General features: G+C 51.3%; 2 protein-coding genes across 2 annotated transcripts; both read left to right on the top strand.

The window, feature by feature from the left end:
* Positions 1 to 410: 410 nt before the first annotated feature.
* Positions 411 to 12,924, top strand: LOC125985815 (metabotropic glycine receptor). Its single transcript, XM_049748975.2, has 11 exons — positions 411 to 1,524; positions 3,533 to 3,638; positions 6,138 to 6,231; positions 6,323 to 6,537; positions 6,611 to 6,679; positions 8,231 to 8,340; positions 8,817 to 9,055; positions 9,122 to 9,260; positions 9,345 to 9,450; positions 9,587 to 9,733; positions 9,831 to 12,924. The coding sequence occupies exons 1-11, from the start codon at positions 743 to 745 to the stop codon at positions 11,340 to 11,342; spliced, it is 3,519 nt and encodes a 1,172-aa protein (XP_049604932.1). The 5' UTR covers positions 411 to 742; the 3' UTR covers positions 11,343 to 12,924.
* Positions 12,925 to 14,615: 1,691 nt separating this feature from the next.
* On the top strand, positions 14,616 to 17,703 carry LOC125985801 (annexin A13). Its single transcript, XM_049748945.1, has 11 exons — positions 14,616 to 14,735; positions 15,494 to 15,569; positions 15,631 to 15,725; positions 15,813 to 15,983; positions 16,067 to 16,100; positions 16,162 to 16,241; positions 16,350 to 16,418; positions 16,491 to 16,592; positions 16,672 to 16,747; positions 16,816 to 16,928; positions 16,991 to 17,703. The coding sequence occupies exons 1-11, from the start codon at positions 14,721 to 14,723 to the stop codon at positions 17,108 to 17,110; spliced, it is 951 nt and encodes a 316-aa protein (XP_049604902.1). The 5' UTR covers positions 14,616 to 14,720; the 3' UTR covers positions 17,111 to 17,703.
* The last annotated feature ends 55 nt before the right edge of the window (positions 17,704 to 17,758 follow it).

The following is a 17,758-nucleotide window of genomic DNA, read 5'->3' on the forward strand; positions in this document are numbered from 1 at the left end:
CATTAGTCGTCCCTCTTCTCTCGAGGGTGCAAATTCTATATTTGACGTATTCAGTTATAAATAAATGTTGCCATAATAAAATGTTTGTATTGTAATAATTACATTTTGACGTCATTTGACCAACGCCCAGTTACCGACTCATGTGATGGGACAGCGAAAGAAAATTGCTCAAACCAACTTGAATCATGTCCTTATTAATTTTATTTAAAACAACCGCCGAGCACGACGGGCTTTAAGCGTGCCCGTTCCTGATGGTGAGTCCTTTTTTTTCTCCCTCTCGGTCTTCGCAGGCTACTTTAATGCTCGTTGTGGTCGGAAGAGGGCGAAGTGCGTTAAGATCTCCCGTTGAATCGCCGCCTGCAGAAAATATATAAATATAACAATAACATCCCTCCCTCCCTCCCTCCCTCCCTCCTCTTTCTTCTTCCTCTTGGTTTGGATTCAGTCTGCAAGCAGGAGAGGACGCCGCCGCAGAAAGACCCCCGCCCCCCTGCGTCCTCCACGGAGACTCCACGAAGCGTCGCTGAAGCTGTTTGCAGGAAGACAACCGGGGCTTTCCATCTTTGGATTTCTTTTGGGACGAAGGGGGAAACAACATTAAAACACAAGCGAGGATTAGGAGAGCCCACAAGTAGCCCGGCGATGGTTTAACGCTGCCACCGGTTCGCATCTTTGCCGCTCGCACGACCTGCCTGCAAAATCCATCCTCCCAGGCAAACCAGCGGACGCGACCTGGAGGGCGATGGAGGCTGTCGTCCGGCTGGCGTTGCTGCTGCTCGTCGGCTCCGTCATCGCGGCGGCGGCAGCCCGGCCGGCGGCGGTGCGCGAAGGCGGCGGGGCGCACCTTCGCGGCCACCGGCTGGCTCACCTTCGCGGCGGCGGCGGCGGCAACGAGGAGCGGGAGCGCCTCCCCGCCCCGGTTGCCGACTTCCTGCACACGGGCGACTCGAGTGTCCTGGAGCAGGCCAATTGCTCGCGCAGATTCGAGCTGCCGCGGGGGGGAAGGTCACCCGAGAGCACACATCGTTCGGCGCTGGATGCGGTGCTCCACGCCGCCAACTTGCTCAGCTTGGTGCTGCAAGCCAACAGGTCCGGGGAGCAGAGCGCGCGGCGAGATGTCGACTGGTACCATGCCATAGTCCGCAGCCTCCTCCTGGCGGAACAGAAGATCCACCGGGCTGTGGTCACCTCCTCAGACGGGGTGCACGTGCAGGCCACCAGGGCCAGAGGTGAGATCATGCTCCAGGACCTCTCTGGCCTGCACAACCACTCAGGAGATGGCGAGTGGCACCGCGGCGTCAAGCACAGGAGGAAGGCCACCTTCCAGAAGAAGGTGCCAAGCCAGGATTTGGCAGCCGTGGGCAACTCCTTGAGGAGGGGTCAAAGTTTGATCCCGGACGAGATGCACGTCAAGTGGTCGGCACCCTACCTGGAGTGCCACAACGGCAACTTTGTCCCTCGGTGGCTGTCGACCTTGTCTGCTGCCTTCTACAGCATAGGGCCCAACATGGCTCCGGAGTTCAGGTAAGAAGAACTCACCTCTGTTTCGGATTTATGTCTTAGTACTTTTAGGCCATGCAGGGCTTTCCGACACTTGACTGGTACTTCCTTCAAATGGCTTCTGATGCTAGGTTTGGAACAGTTTCTATTATTTAAAACTTCTTCCATTATGTGTTCCCGCGCTACAGAGATTTGTCATTTGTTGGTAGACCAGCTCATCCCGTCACCCAAAGGTCGGGTTGAATCCCGCGCCCGGGCACTGTCAAAGTGAAGCTTAAGTCGCCTTCAGGTTCTCGTAAATGAAAACCAACGTTGTCAAACAAACCATTGGTGCATTTGTCCATCACCGTGGTACAAAAGTGACCCAGGTAACATTTTGGGTTGTTTGGCAAATCTGGGAGTTTGTCAAATGAGCCCTGTAAATGTCTCAAATTGCTGTACAATTCTTAATTATGTCACACCTAAGCCAGCGTCAGGTGTAATAAGGGCTCATGCGTCTCCCAAAACATAGCACCGCTTGCCCCCCCACCCCCCACCCCAAAGGAGGCTATAAATAGCTCAAACCACGGTGGAAACCTCTAGCTGCAGGCGTGATTCTTTTTGTTCCCTACCAAACTTGCATTTTTTTTCTGCAATGAAGGGATGAGTCACACACACAGTCGCATGCAGCGGTAAAGCAAATCAGTGAAATCCAAATCATGCGTTTGGCCTCCGCCCGTGGCGCCGCGTCACGTGTGATGTTTGCGCGTATCAGCGCTTGCTTGCTTGCCTGCAAGAGTCAAGTGGGAGTCTGACCGACATCATCTCAATGAATAATTCATGCGCATCGCTCGTCGTGTGTGTCGGGTCTTGACTGAATGTTGAACTGATACACCTCCGAGTGGCTTGCAGACGGGCAGGCAAAGATCGCAAATGAGTCCAAGCGGGTCGGAGCACCTCCGCTTTGCGCACCGGATACGTCGTTAGCCCGCTCGCTATTGTCCAAAAGTGCGCCGATTGATTTAATTGCAGGCTCAAACATTCTTCAGTTGTCTCTTCACGGCGGAATGTAATTATTGGTTGCCCCGCCCCCTTCCATGTAATCGGAACGGCGTGACACAAAAGTGGCGTTTGGTATTGTTTAAATGTCCCCAGAGATTTTCTTTTTTTGCGCTGAATGGGCAACCAACGCGACAATTAATTAATCATAATAGATGTACACAGGCCATCTTGATTTGGTGCCCTCCTGTGGTTTAGGATCAGGCTGCAGTGCGCCAGGTGGGTGACTTCTTGGTGCTCTTTTTTTTTTTTTTTTTCATTTGCTATTTCGGACAACAATACGTACGCTGGGCACTTGAACTGTCCAGTGAGACCGTTTTCCCGTCTCAATGCAGGGCGGAGGAATTTGGAACGAGCGTCGATAAATATGACATCACGTGGCAGCTGAAAGAATGAGAAAGAGAAGGCGGCCTTTATTTGCTTTGCTTTGACAGCGTCTTGGCCACAGGCGGTGCGTCCCGCCTGATGAGCAGCGACAGGACTCAATAAAAGGACCCGGGTCGCCTCGTCACGGGAGTGCTCTGCCCGGCAGCCAGGCTGCATTCATTTCTCCTCTCCCCTTGTCAGCGTAATGCATTTCTGTCACTTAAGAGACATTTTCCCCAGGGAACGCGCACACGTGGCTTTTTTTACGCCACATTCTCCTTCTCGTCTTAAAACCTTTGTGAAAAGTTCGTCGGGTCATTCGTGCGTCAGATTGAGTCACCCTGCAAAGAGGGTCCAAGCTTTTGCCCGTCAGAGTGACTCAAATGTTTGCTGCTAATCTTCAAGCGTTGACATTCCGCGTTCCTCTGCCAAAGATGAACTCGTATCAAAGGCGACCGTCCCTTTGGAGGCGATTACCCAAATAGCGGCGCTGCTCCAGCAAAACATTAGCCAAGCCTGAGTGGGTTTGTGCCGGCCTTTGTCTTGCCATTTCCCTAAAAAGTATTTAGTCTTGGTCGCTAGTGGCCAGAGTGAACTTGATGCTTGACGCCGGCCTCCTGTGTTGCAGGGGCGTGGTGCGAGCCGACATCAATCTCCAGGATGTTGATATCGACCAGTGCTCTACTGATGGCTGGTTTGCTGGAACCCATCGCTGCAACCTGACCACTATGGAGGTGAGTGCGCCTGTTCCTGCACGTGCAATAGACAGAACATCGATCCTCTTAAAGCGGAACCTCGGCCAAGGCTCACGCTCGGTCAGCGCTCCGCTAAATGACACCGAGGCGGTAAAACGACCGGATGGTTTGTTCCTGCGAGGTCCCGTTACACGCCGAATGCTACTTAAGCAAACCCTATTAGCCGTTTTGTACACGCTCGCGAATGCCTCGTCCTAATCCGAGTCGGTCGTGCGTGCCTCGAGACGTGATGTCACATTTGTCGAGGGCCAAAGTCAACAAAGCTTTCCGTTCCCTTTGTTGACAATCATCAATCCTAAACGGAAGCAAGGTGTGGATAGCAAATATGTGCGCTACGTTCTAAACGTGACCTACAGCCATGAGATAAGAATGTCTTGATGTTCAGTCATCTTTATCAGATACCAGGCTGAAATACTTTCTTTCAAATGTCCCCAATGGTGCGCTGCCATCTAGTGGCCGACAGTGCAATTGCACCCAAAATAAGCAGGTGAAAATTATTGTTTACAAAGACAATGACAGGACGCAGCGCACCGGCCGTTTCTCTGCCATTTTGGGCCGAGCTGTAGATCTGCTTCATAATGCATGTGATGTAGTGGATTGCATTGAGCCCCCCTTCAATAATTCATCACCCCCCCCCATTGTCTGAGTACTTCCACCTCTCTGTGGACAGTCGATGCCAGAAACGCGTGTGTGGACAGCGGAAGAAGCAGAGAAAATGGATGGTTGGCCTTGCAGACTTGTGTTAGGCAGGAGCGCGCTTCGCTTCCCGAAAGGTGTCTCGCCACTCAACTCAACTAACCTTCCTTCACCTCTATAAGCACGCAAAAGAGCCGTGCCAGGAGCATGCACGCACATATGCGTGCGCATGCCAAAATCGCGACTGCAGAGGTTTTGATCCCAATTGTATTTGGCCATTTTTAGCACTGGAGCTGGAACATCTTGTTCCCTGGCGTGCCAAATTTAGATTCAGCCCGTCTCGTTTATTCCAGGAGACGGAAATAAATTCTATTTCGAGGATGTTTTTGAAGGCCTTGACGTCAAGGCGATGACCTCCTGTCTGCAGCTTGAATGCAACCAACTCGATCCTTTCTACTCAATCAACAGCACAAAACGATGACGGCGTCTGGGGAATTTGCTTCCTCACACTCCAATGTAACATGCCGTAATTCATTTGCAGTAAAGCCCACAGTTTGAGTTTAGCCAAGCGACTTGCTAGATAGGCCCCGCCTTTTGGTTTCCCCTCCCCCCCCTCCGTAATCAGAGCGCAGTGTGTGTTTGTGTGCATCTAATGAGGTGTCATGAGAAGAGCTCCTGCATATGCTGCTGCAGGGAGCAGAGCAGAAAAAGACAAAGCCTTTAAAATAAACAGCGCTTAATTTCCCGGGTGCCACCCTGAGCTGGCACTTTGCAGATTGCGCGTGCACACACACTTTCTCCATTTTACCTCCTTTTATGCGTGCTGTCGTTCCTCCCGTCATTATGGCAAGATCCACGTATTTGTCTTTGCCGCCAATGGCTTCCCAATTAGCCAGCAGAAGCCGGTCCAAGAAGAAGAAGTAGGAGCTGCCCTCAGCATCAATTAGCTTGACCGGGATCTTATCTTCCCTTGTGTGGTGTCGCGCAGAGGTGACGGTGGAGAACGTCTGTTTGAGAACCCGCCATGTGTACTCGGCTCCAAAGATGCGGCTCAATTAGCGGCACGTCACAAGGAAAACGGCAGGGCTGAGATGCCTTCATTAGAGGTGCCAGAAGCCTGAGTGAGGGAGCTCCGAGGGGGAGGAAAATACCTTGACAGGAAGCCTGCGCAACTAACTAGCTTGTTCAAACGCGCCGACAAACAATAGCGGGCTCATGACAAACATGTTGGTGTGGTCGCACCGTAGACGTGTAATAAAAAACACCCAAAGGCTTTCAACCACTCGTGAAAAAAAAAAAAAAAAAGATCCCATGCATGACACAAATGTCGCTAAAATGCCATTTTGGGCTAAAAAGTGCCGCTTGCCCATCCGTATCAAGGGTCACAAGGTCAAGAAATGTACGAGACATGAAACAAGATAATACAGAGTAGTGTTCCATTGATTAAAACAAACCAAAACACTTTCAGGCAACGGTACGGACAGCTAAGGGTCAGAAGCCAAATGCATTGGTCAGTGCTCTTGAACAGGACGCGGCTCTCGACGAAACCAAGCGTCCTTCCGGGAACCGGGAAATGGAGCTTGTGTGACAGCATGAAGCGCGCTGATAAAAAGAGCCTCACCAGTGCACGTCGCCATGGCAACCTGCGAGTCAGAGCGCCTTTGACCGACAGCCGGGATGCAGACGGAGCTGAATATTCCGACGCTCCCGTGTCCAAATATTAGCAAACAAATATGAGTCTGCATGAGCTCGCTAATGTCCGTCACACTGCGCTAACACACGATGCTCGGTTTGTTATCGATGTTGACCACAAAGTGAAATCATTGCGCTTTTTGTGTTCAGTGTTTGCCCACGGGCGGCCATGGCTTCGTCTTGGATAAGTACAAGTGTCTCTGCAGGAAAGGCTTCTACCGAGCTGCCGCCGCCGGCTTTACAAGTAAGTTAGCCGCCGTAGTGGAGTTAGCAATCTCCGTCACGGTTGACGCGAGACTCTGCCGGGCTAAGCGGCTGGCGTCTTCCTCCCCCAGGGATGGGCGGCGGGAACACAGCAGGTGGCGGGAACGTGGCGTCCTTCGGCGAATGCCTGCCGTGCCGGCCGGGCTGCGCCTTCTGCAAGGACGACACGCCGTGCGCGGCGCGGCGGGATGGAGTGCTACGCACGGCCGTCATGGCCTTCCAGAGCCTCTGCATCCTGGTGCTCTTGCTCAGCATGCTTCTGGTCTACCGCTTTCGAAGGAACAAGGTAGTTCGCTTCCTGCAGCCAAAACGTGAATTTGGATTCCAAAGTGAGAGATGGTCGCTTTGTGTGTGCGCAGAGTATCCGAGCGTCGGGCGTGGCCCTGCTGGAGGCCATCCTGTGTGGAGCGTTGCTTCTCTACTTCCCGGTGAGGCCATCCTGAGCTTTCTTTCTTTCTTTCTTGGATGAAGAACTAAATTCAACTCACAGTGCATGAGACATCTTTGACCTTGACCCTCTACCGACATTCTGCCGAGATGCCAATTAAGGTTCCCAGTGTTGCCGAGCTGCTTTGCCCGCTCAGCACCGAACAATCTCTATGAATCAGCCGCGCCGAGCCCACGTAAGCAAACCTTTGGTGGGCAAGCCGAGGTACGAGGTACCCGCCCGCCGTCGCGGGGGCGTGATGGTGTGCTGAAATCTGCTGCAGCCAAAAATAGGCACCTACAAATGATTGCACAGCGTTTACAAAGGTAACTTGGCGCAGGTAGCGAGGGGAAAAAGAAGAACACAAAACGGCGCATCTCAGTGCATGTAGTGAAGGTGCAGAGATTGATCCACACACACACAGCACGTGGCGAATCCCACAAGAGCCGCGTTGAGACGCATCGCTGGCAGTCTAAAAATAGCCGCCCGCCGACGCTTGCATTTGCAATGCTTGTGCTCCTCTTGAACAGCTGGAGACAGACGCATTCCATCCTGTTCCTGCGGCTTTGTGGAGCGCACATATTTTGGGGGTCTCATGCGAGAACTGAAAATGAGATCCTCGCTTTCTTCAGAGCGCTCCCGGCACTCGCCCGAATTGACCCGAGCCGCCGTCGTCACTTTTTCCTCTCCTCGTCCCGTCACAAGAAGGCGGCAATATCTCCCAAGCGACGAGGAGCCAAGGGAACGGCGGCACCGAGCCGGGCGTAATTTACACTCAGCCCACCTCAGGGACGCAGAAAGCATTACCTCCTCTCCGGAAAGCCGCCGCTCGCCCCCGCCCCCCAGGCCGCCTGCGTGTTGGCTTTCATATAAAAATGGATCAATCGTTATTAGCCTCCTCCTCTTTCTGCTCCATCGCCCGCCAGCATGCTTCTTCCTGCTCGCCGAGACAGGAAGTGCAGGTTGGAAGCAAGCCTGCATCCAACGGCCGCCATGAACAGAGGAGGCGGCACTGTCGAGACACATCGGTCTCGCAGACTAACATGGCCGACATTTTCTGTAGCGTCCTCCTTGCGTGTTCCCCAACATCCCCAACGCTTGACAGCATTAAAAGACTGAAAAACGCCATCCAGGTTTTTTTTGTCTGTCTTGGAACGTGACCTCTGGCCGCTTTTTTCCAGGTCGTGGTCTTGAGTTGCAGCCAGCGCTGCAGGACCGTTTTGGACTTGAGCGTGTCCCTTAAATGACTCAGACCTAGCGACAATATCCACGTTTCGCTTTGCGGGATTCTATGACTGCCTCGGCTAATCCGATCATTTTCCCACAGGGGGAATCACAGCACATCTGCAGCGCTAAGATAATCAGAACCATTTTTGGGAAAAATCCATTTTGAAGCCGTGTCTTATCATGGGAGTGCACAATGAGCAAAAACATTAAGTGGTGTTCCACAGGGTTCAACTTTGAGGCTCCTCCTGTTTTCACTGTATTTCCTTTCAGCTTGCCAGCTTGCACTTGCTAATGATGGCCTTTCTCTTCTTCCTTCGTCTTCCAGGTGGGGATCCTTTACTTTCAGCCCGGCGTGTTCCGCTGCATCCTGTTGCGCTGGGTTCGACTGCTGGGCTTCGCCACCGTCTACGGCACGCTCACGCTCAAGTTGTACAGGTGACACACGGAGCAGACTTCTTCTTCGTCTGTGTGACTTTTTGCCTGATGATGATGATGAGGAGTCTGGACAGAAAGTGAAAAATTGATATGACATGGATCCATCTTTCATGGGGTGGGAGGGGGGCTTTGTGAGTGAGGAGGGGGCTCATTAGCGCCGGCCAATGCTGCTTCATCAATGCGCGTGAAGGGCACAGACTAATAATAGCAGCGTGTGTGTGTTTGATTGATGATGCCTTTGGAATTCATCGTGTCTCGTCTTTTATTTAGGCTCCTCCATAAAAGCGGCCGCCATTCACCCCGCAGCGGCTGCTTGGAAATGACAACCATGTTCATACTAGCTCATAAAAAAATGATGCGGGTGCTATAGAACAGCCATCTCACGGCGCTAATTGAAAAATTCCGGTCCTTTTATCCGTCATGTCGAGGTGCAATATCGGAGGCGGCGGTATAAAAGGCAATTGTTGCGTCTGCAGGGTCCTGAAGGTCTTCTTGTCGCGCACGGCTCAGAGGATTCCCTACATGACCAGCTGGCGGGTTCTGCGTCTGCTGGCCATCATCCTCCTGGTGGTCTGCTGGTTCCTGGTGGCTTGGACGTCGGCCGTGTGCCAGGTCGCCGACAGGAAGTCGGCGCTGATCGACGTGGGCTACACGCCCGACGGGCTGCAGTTCAGCATGTGCCTCGTGGACCGCTGGGACTACATGATGGCCGTCGGTAAGATTCAAAGTTCAGCAGGCCTTCAAAAGTATTGCAAGCAGACGTTCGTGCGGTCTTTTACAGCCGAGTTCCTGTTCCTGCTGTGGTCGGTATACCTGTGCTACGCCGTGAGGACGGTGCCGTCCGCCTTCCACGAGCCTCGCTACATGGCCTTCGCCGTCCACAACGAGCTCATCCTGTCGCCCATCTTCTACGTCATCAGGTGAATGCGGACCGAACAATCCGAACAAAAAAAACACAACAACACGTAGAGGCTGAAATCTAATTGGACAAAAAAATCTCACAGGTTCACGCTGGCTGCCGAGCTCCATCCCGACTGGATGCTTCTACTTTTCTTCACGCACACACACCTGACCGTCACGGTCACGCTGGGCCTGCTGCTGGTTCCCAAGGTGCCTTCAGGCCACGCCAATTTGTTGTTGTTCACTTTTGAGATGAGAGCTTGCCGTTACAGGCTTAGCAAAGGACAGTTCACCAAGTGTGAAATCTTTTTTTTCTTTTCAATGATGTGTGTGCGCGTGGACGCAGTTTCTGTTTGCGGGCACACAGATGCGAGACGACATAGCTTCGGAGGCGTACGAGGACGAGCTGGACATGGGTCGCTCGGGCTCCTACCTGAACAGCAGCATCACGTCGGCGTGGAGCGAACACAGCCTGGACCCCGAGGACATTCGGGTGAGCTTTGGGGGCGTGGCCTCTGGCTTTTGCTAGCGGTGTAGCTGCTGTTGTGGCAGTGGCGTATGACTGCTTTATCCTCCTCTCTAACACGCAGGAGGAGCTGAAGAAGCTCTACTCCCAGCTGGAGATTTATAAGAGGAAGAAGATGCTGGCTAACAACCCCCATCTGCAGAAGAAGCGCAGCTCCAAGAAGGGCCTGGGGCGCTCCCTGATGAGGCGCATCACCGAGATCCCCGAGTCGGTGCACCGCCAGTGCAGCCGCGAGGACAAGGACGGCGGCAACGAGCACGGCAGCAACCGCAGCAGTCTCTGCGTTCTCAAGAAAAACCCCTTTGACCAGATGCCGCACAAAGCGGCCAAGGAGGAGAGCCTGAAAAACAAGGCATTCTCCTTGAAGAAGTCACACAGCAGCTACGACCACGTCCGAGGCCTGAGCCAAGGCCCAAGCCGAGGGCCGAGCCAAGCCCCGATCCAAAGCCCGAGTCAAGGCCTGAGCCAAGGCTCCAGCGGCTTGGCCGTCGACAAGATGGACGTGAGCGCCGCCCAAGGCTCCCTGCTCGAGGCCCTGATGGGCAAGAGGCCGCTCAAGAGGAAGTCCCGGGAAAGCCTGGACTCCCCCGCCGAGTCGGTGCCTTTGGTCTGTAAATCGGCCAGCGCCCACAACCTGAGCGCCGACAAAAAACCCCTCCACCCTCGAGCCTCTGTGTTGCGCAAGTCCCTCAGCGTCATCGCCACCGCCAAGGAGAGGACGTTGGGCTTGGCTGGAAAGAACCAAGGCGCCGAGGATGGGCCAGAGAGCAAAGAAGAGAACGAGCCCACGAACGTGGCTGCCAAAGGCAGGAACGCCAAACAGCCCGCCGAGCCGCTCAAGGGGATAGATCTCTACGATGTCTCGGAGGTGTGTCCCTGGGAAGTGGAAGACCAGCCGACGCCTTTGGAGAGCAAGGTCCAAAAACACGTTTCCATCGCGCCAGAGGAAAGCACCACCGTTCATGGGGGGGGCAGCAGGGCCAGTAAAGGCCACAAGCAGACGCCCTGGGATCAGAGTCCCACTGCTGGCCGACAGTCCAAGGAAGCTCTGAGGGCCGCCACTGCCGGGCAGGAAGTGTGTCCCGGGGACGAGAGCCAAAGCGGCCCAGCTTCCAAGAAACAGCCGCAACCTCCATCCAAATCCGGAAACACCCAAAACAATCGAGCCGAGGTTTGTCCGTGGGACTTTGGAGAACAGACTTTTCCTGCAAAGGCTGAGGACACGTCGCTTAAAGCCCAAGTCTGTCCCTGGGACAATCCAGCATCTCCTGAAGGCTTGCCCAGCCCTGCTGGCAGTTCCAAATCGAAGGAAAAGAAGGGAAGCGGCGGCGACGACAAGAGGCAAACAAAAGCAAAGGACAAGAGCAAGTCATGGGAGAAGCGGCAGAAAGTCGCCGAGGTTTGTCCCTGGGATGCGGCCGCTCATCAGGAGGTACCCGCTGTGGAGAAACGCAAGAGCGCAAATGTCAACAAGGCCGAGGTTTGCCCCTGGGACTTTGAGGAGGCCGGTAGCCATCCCGATCCCGCAAACAAGGCCAGCGTTTGTCCCCGGGACGTCGGCGACAAGACGGCGTGACGCTCGGCCCCAACGGAGCGCCAACCTTGGACCTCGAAAAATTAATTGCGTTCCACCAGTTGCCTTCCTTTCCCGTTTGTTCTACTTTGTAGACGACACCTTTTACAAACAAGACCATCCTGAACATGACTCTCAGACCAATTATGCAACGTCTCCGCCACTTTGGGCACTCGCGCGGGCGGGGACTCGGACGAGTCGTCGTAAGGAGCTCCAAGTAGCGGAAAGGGGAGAACGAGCCCACGCCGGCCGGGCATGGCGCTCGCAAACGTTAGCCAACCGCTCACGTCTGAAGCACTTTAGCTGACTCCACCAACCCGACTCAAACAACACCTGGCCAGTGCCAAGTGGGCTTTTCCCGCATCTCAAAATGGCGCTTTTATGTCGGCACCAAACCCTCGCCGCATCGCATTCTCTTCAACCGGGCACACGTAGCGACCGTGTGTCCCGTGGCGTGCTACAATTTCAACCTTGCAAGCAAGCGAGCGGCGGCTCGTTCGTCTCTGCCCGCGACCGTGTATCAGTGCTAGCTGGCCACTCGCCACCGGGCGACGGGTCAAAAGCGAAACAAGCGAGCCCTCCCGTCATCGGCATTTTTTTCGTATCTGACGTTTCCATGTAGCAGAGCGCCCACTATGTCAACCGAATTTTACTTTGTTCCATGTTATGTATCAAAGCGTTTGATGCCGAGAAAGGCTGCTGAAAATTTACCACCCATCCATCATTGGCAACGTTTCACATTGACGACCCTAAGCCAACAAAATAGCTAGCTAGATAGCCACACATTTTTGGACATTTCCAATCAAACACTCGCTGTCTCCTGCCAAGTATTTTCCGTGCGGCCAAACTAATCTTTAAGCCTCGGTTCGGTTCGGTCCAGAGTGCGCGTTCGTTTTTCGGAGGGGTCTTTGGAAGAAGCACTGCCACGTTGACTTGTACTGCCCCGGCCGGTGATGACGACCAGTCAGCTCCAAGTTTGAAAAGGAGTTGGCCTATTCTCTTGACTTTTATGCTTAGGATGTGCCATCTGCGCCTCGTTGAGGGTCACTCTGACCAAAAATTGCATGGTAAGCGCTTCGGAGGAAAGGAAACAAATTGCGTCTTTGACCTGCTGTGTTTCCAGACGAGAGGGAATAAGAGCGCAATGTTCTGTCTTGACGTGATGAAAGCGTGCACGCTCACACACACACGCGCACGCCTCCACTTCTCTCGTAGCTCCCCGGTCACCAATCAGAGCCGAGAACCCCGGCGGGAATGAAAAACCGCCTCCTCTTCCTCGTGTATTCCTCCTATACACTGCTGTAACGTTGTAAATCTCGTGGCTTCTGCATGAATTTGAGAAATTAGTCGGACCAACGTTTCACTGCCCTGGATAGAACAACATCAGATGTTTATGGACTGTTACGAGTTGTTTAGCGCCTGATTGTGTCTCTGACCCGCCCGCCGTAATACGTGCTTGTTCTGACGACGACAAGCTTATAGCGTCCGTATATGACAAAACTTTGGTAGATTTCTATTGTGTTCGATTGTGATAGCATGTACATAAAAAGATACCTCCTCTGCAATAAATATTTCTATAAAAAGACGTACGCTGTTCTGCATCTTTGTACATGAACAAAAATAATATGGATAGATAAATAAATAGATAAATAGATAGATATGCATGTACTATATATGTATAGTATCTAAGTCTTGTATGCAAACTATGTTTGTATGGGTATAGGCAGAGACTGAATGAATGACAAAAATCCATGTTACCAACAACCTCTTGTTTTCGTTTCTTTTTAGCTGCAGTAAATGTGGAGGCGTCTGGCGGCCATCTTTGTAGTCTTTCTTCGCAATACTCGTTCTTGAGCTCGGATTTCCCGCATGCGTTTGAAGCTGGCACAGTCGGTGAGTCATGACTGTGTCATTTAGTGAGGGTGGGAGTGGGTGACTCATAAAAGATGTGCGTGGGGTATTGGGGTGGGGGCTGGGGAGAGAGATTCGGGCGGGGGGGCAGCACCTGGTGGGAGGGGGAGCATTTGTTTGAGCTTGTGTGTCAGGCACATCTGAGATTCTAGCTTTGTAGCTGCTGGTACTTCTTGAAAATAAAAAGTTCCAATCAGGTCTGCGATTGCTAATTGGCCTGTTTTCAAAATGATGGTGGAAACCAGCTCGCCAACATTTGCGCTCAGGCTAAAGCGCTGACAGTGTTTCTTTGACGCCACCAGACGGCGCCAAAGAAACAATTAATTGAGACAAAGTAGTCCTTTGCCACCATCTTGTGGCAGCTATTGGTAATACAGTGATGTGTAAAGCGTTTCGATTAAAAAATGTTCTAACAATGTCATGTTACAAAATCATAATATATGATAACAAAGTTGTATTGCTCCGATAAAAAGTTTCACAAAAACAAACTAGAAAAGAAACTAGAAATATATGTATTCGTATTCGTATACGTTTAACATGAACAGTGTCACTACGTGTCGATGAAACAGTTGTAAGGTTACGCTAACAAAAATAGGTCGCAATGCTCTGAGGACAAATTTGAAGGTCGGGAGTAGTTATCCCAAACTAAAATAATCCAGTCCAGACAATTTGGTTCCTGAATTGCCACAAGTGCGCACGAATCCTGCAGGGACACACACCCCAAGGCCGTGATGACACACCACTCAAGTGTTCATTCAGAAAAAGGAAACAACAAAAAAAGCTCTTTGCTCTGACGTCAGTAGCCTTCATCAGCTAATTTTAGCAACTTACTAACCGTTTCGTCTCCTCTGGCTGCACACTGACTGCAGGTTGATGGACACCTAGTGATTCAATTAAGTCTGTCCTTCAGAATGGAAAACCAAACTAAACTTTTTTTGTGTAAACAATCAAAAGCATAAACTATTTATATTCCGTTTATAGCGTTTTAATAGAAAATAGAAAAGACAAAAAAATCGAATTTCCAACGTGCTGTTAACATCCACTAGATGTAAATGTTCGTTTACATTATAACATTTTTTAGAAACCTGTTTTTTAGTTATTCATATGGATGAAATTTTTTTAATTTACTTTGTTAACAGTAGCTTCATTTTATTTAGAATTTTTAAAATCTATTTTATTGATTTATTTATAATAACACCAATGACATCCAAATTTTGTGAAATGTATTTACGTTTTATTATTTATGATACGATCAATAATAATGATAATGCTAACAATACACTTGTATTTCAAATTTACTTTTATTTTTTATTAAAATAGTTGTGCTCCGAGAGTACAAAGAGTTAACTTGTCCCAGTGCGTGATGACATCAGACGCAGTTTCCTTTTTCCCTCCTTGGATCGGACCGGACGAGCCTGCACTTGTTCCCACGAACATCGATCATCACCAGCCAAACTCCCAATTCGAGTCATGGGAAACTGCCAGGTCGGTGTTGTTCGCCATCAAATCTTGGCAATTGCCTGCCTTGATTTTTTTTTTCTAGTGTTAATAAAAATCGCAAATGTTCTTATTCCCGCATACATCAATACAAAACAAGACAAAGCACATGTGTTTTGCCACATTTGGCGCTGGATTGTCGGCATTTGCTTTTTCTGTTCATTTTAGTTGAATTCTGCCGACGTTTTAGTGGAGCGGCAGGCCACGCCCATGCGCAATTCATGGCAGAGCCGTTACGTGCGCTGCAAAGGGGGGCGTGATACCTTCACGGTCACTGGACTATTGCAGTTCAACACAAGCAAGCGCCATTTATGGTGCACAAAATAGCTGGTAAAAACCAGATCAACATTTGTACTCTAAATGGAAAAAAGTAGCCCAGAACATTCTGAAGGTGCCCAAAGAAATGAGATGACTAAGTGGTGGTCAATACTGCAAGATGAGAGCCGAGTCTAGCGGCATAGCTCACTTGTGTTTGTTTAGAACTACGGGCCTGGAATTTTTCCAGCCGGGCTTGGTGGTCTCTCCTCCCCCCTCGCGTGCCTCTCATGAGCCATTTTGTTAATTGGATGATTTAAATAGGATTTTCAGAAAAACAACATGTGATTTTGACATGGGAAACAATGTTGGCCTCCTCCCTTTACATCGGTTTCAGCTCGGTAGCTTGAATCCATATACCTTTGTTGCATTTTCCCAAAAATTGTCAAAGAACGATTGCAAAAATGTCCACCCCTGTCTCGTGTTTGCAGCCCACCATCGTGCCCTACGAGGACTTTGATGCCCAGGCTGACGTCAAGGCCATCCGAAAAGCCTGCAAGGGACTCGGTAAGCAGGCCGCCTCTGGGCCGCCGCCTCTCGGCCGCGGATGATAAGTCTCCATTTGCAGGCACCGACGAGCAGGCCATCATCGACATCCTGGCCAACCGCAGCTCGGACCAGCGGCAGCAAATCAAGCAGGCCTACTACGACAAGTACGACGACGTGAGTCACGTGCCTTGGCTGTTGTCGGACCCTTTCTGCAACCCGTTTCAAATTTGGCTGATGGGCAAGATGTTTGTTTTGGGGTAGGAGCTGGCAGACAAGCTCAAGAGCGAGTTGTCAGGGAACTTTGAGAAGGCTATCCTAGCCATGCTGGACCTGCCCATCATCTACGCCGTCAAGGAGCTGAGGAGGGCCATGAAGGGGGCGGGCACCGACGAGGACGTGCTGGTGGAGCTCCTGTGCAGCGCTACCAATTCCGTCAGTGGCTTTGAATTGGCCAATAAAAAACAGGAGCGTGGTTCGATGGCCTCGTTCTCATTGGCCGACGTTTGTTTTTGCAGGACATTGCCATGTTCAGGGAGTGCTACTCTCAAGGTACGGCCGCATGTCGCACTTTGAACCCTTTCGGTTGTTTTTATCACGTCTGCATTGTCAGTGCACGATCGCGATCTGGACGCTGACATCGAGGGCGACACGAGCGGCGACGTGAGGAACCTTCTCATGGCTCTCCTGCAGGTGACGCCACGCCCAAAACGCCTCCTCATGTTTCTAGTTGTCATCGTGGTGATCTCGCATCACGGCGCTAGCAGTTTGCTAAGGTCACGCAAAGGTCGGCTTTCGCAGGGTATCCGGGACGAGAGCTACGAGGTGGACGAGGAGCTGGCAGAGCAGGACGCCGCCGCTCTCTTTGAGGTGACCTCCGTTGCCTAGAATCGAAATTTTGTGGCACGGGTCGACTCCGACACGCTTGTGTTCCGCACGCAGGCGGGCGAGGGTTGCTTCGGGACTGACGAGTCCACCTTCACTTCCATCCTGGCCTCCAGGAACTACCTGCAGCTCCAGGCCACCTTCAAGATGTACGAGCAGGTGAGTTCCTCCCGAGTCTCCTTTTTTTGCCGCTCGACATGCGGTATGATGACTCGAGTGTTGATTTGTTTTCCCGCAGCTGTCCGGCACGGAAATCCTGGATGCCATCGAGAACGAAACTTCGGGAACGCTGAAGAGATGCTACGTGGCTCTGGGTGAGTTTGTGACGTCGGACGGTTGTGAGAAAAAGAAACAAAACGCGTCCTTCTCGGTCACCCTCCAGTGAGAGTCGCCAAGAACCCGCAACTCTACTTTGCCAGACGTCTGCATGACGCCATGAAGGGGGCGGGGACTGACGAGGACACGCTCATACGCATCATCGTGTGCCGCTCAGAGGTGAAACCTTTGTTTTGGTTGTGAGGTAGCATCAAGTCAAACAAAAATATACTGTCGCGCAGTACGACCTGGAGACCATCAAGGAAATGTACCTGGAGAAGTACGACGTGTCCCTGAAGGATGCACTGAGGGACGAGTGCAGCGGCGACTTCAAGCGTCTCCTCCTGGCCATCTGCCACTGAGTACGTGTCCGCTCCTTGGACTTGAGCTTGCTTCTTGTCTGTCTCGAACCTTACTTGAGTCAATCTTTACGAACCCACTGGTCACTTTTTAAACACTTTTGTCTGCCTCGAACCTTACTTGAGTTAATCTTTACAAACCCACGAGTCACTTTTTAAACGGCAAACAGATGTTGTTTTGTGAACACACTGTGCTGAACTTTGCATTCAAAAATGCAACTGTGAAGTAAAAATGGAAAATGGAGATTTTGTCGACATTGACCAGTCCCCTAAGTGCTTCTGACTGTTCGTGAAGATTTATTCAAAGCTGACAAAAAATAACGACTTGACAGACATAACTACACCTCATCATATATTGTATTTTTTTTAATACTACATGACTAACAGATAGTGTTAAATGAATAAATTTCATTACTGTATAGGAAGAGTACAGACCGTTCGAACGATGTGATATGATGCGTTCATGTACCAGTTGTGTAAAACGTTCAGAGATGACAATATAAGTGGTTGATTTCGGCTTAGTCCAATTATCTCACTTTGTTTGCCTTGATGTTGCCAAGAAAGTGTAGCAGAAAATAAAAGTTACCTCGAATGGATTGCCCTCATTTTCTTTCTTCTCAAATGAGTCCTCATCCGTGAAGGCAGCGCCGC

Source organism: Syngnathus scovelli, chromosome 18, assembly GCF_024217435.2.
Source record: "Syngnathus scovelli strain Florida chromosome 18, RoL_Ssco_1.2, whole genome shotgun sequence".
In the NCBI taxonomy this organism is placed as follows: domain Eukaryota; kingdom Metazoa; phylum Chordata; class Actinopteri; order Syngnathiformes; family Syngnathidae; genus Syngnathus; species Syngnathus scovelli.

What these genes read in the sequence shown, in the direction of transcription:
- LOC125985815 (XM_049748975.2), top strand. Translation starts at nt 743, where the DNA reads ATGGAGGCTGTCGTCCGGCTGGCGTTGCTGCTGCTCGTCGGCTCCGTC. An exon ending in TGCCGCCGCCGGCTTTACAA is followed by an intron (nt 6,232 to 6,322) that starts GTAAGTTAGCCG and finishes TTCCTCCCCCAG; the next exon opens with GGATGGGCGGCGGGAACACA. An exon ending in GGACTACATGATGGCCGTCG is followed by an intron (nt 9,056 to 9,121) that starts GTAAGATTCAAA and finishes GGTCTTTTACAG; the next exon opens with CCGAGTTCCTGTTCCTGCTG.
- LOC125985801 (XM_049748945.1), top strand. An exon ending in TGTGCAGCGCTACCAATTCC is followed by an intron (nt 15,984 to 16,066) that starts GTCAGTGGCTTT and finishes TTGTTTTTGCAG; the next exon opens with GACATTGCCATGTTCAGGGA. An exon ending in CAGGGAGTGCTACTCTCAAG is followed by an intron (nt 16,101 to 16,161) that starts GTACGGCCGCAT and finishes CTGCATTGTCAG; the next exon opens with TGCACGATCGCGATCTGGAC.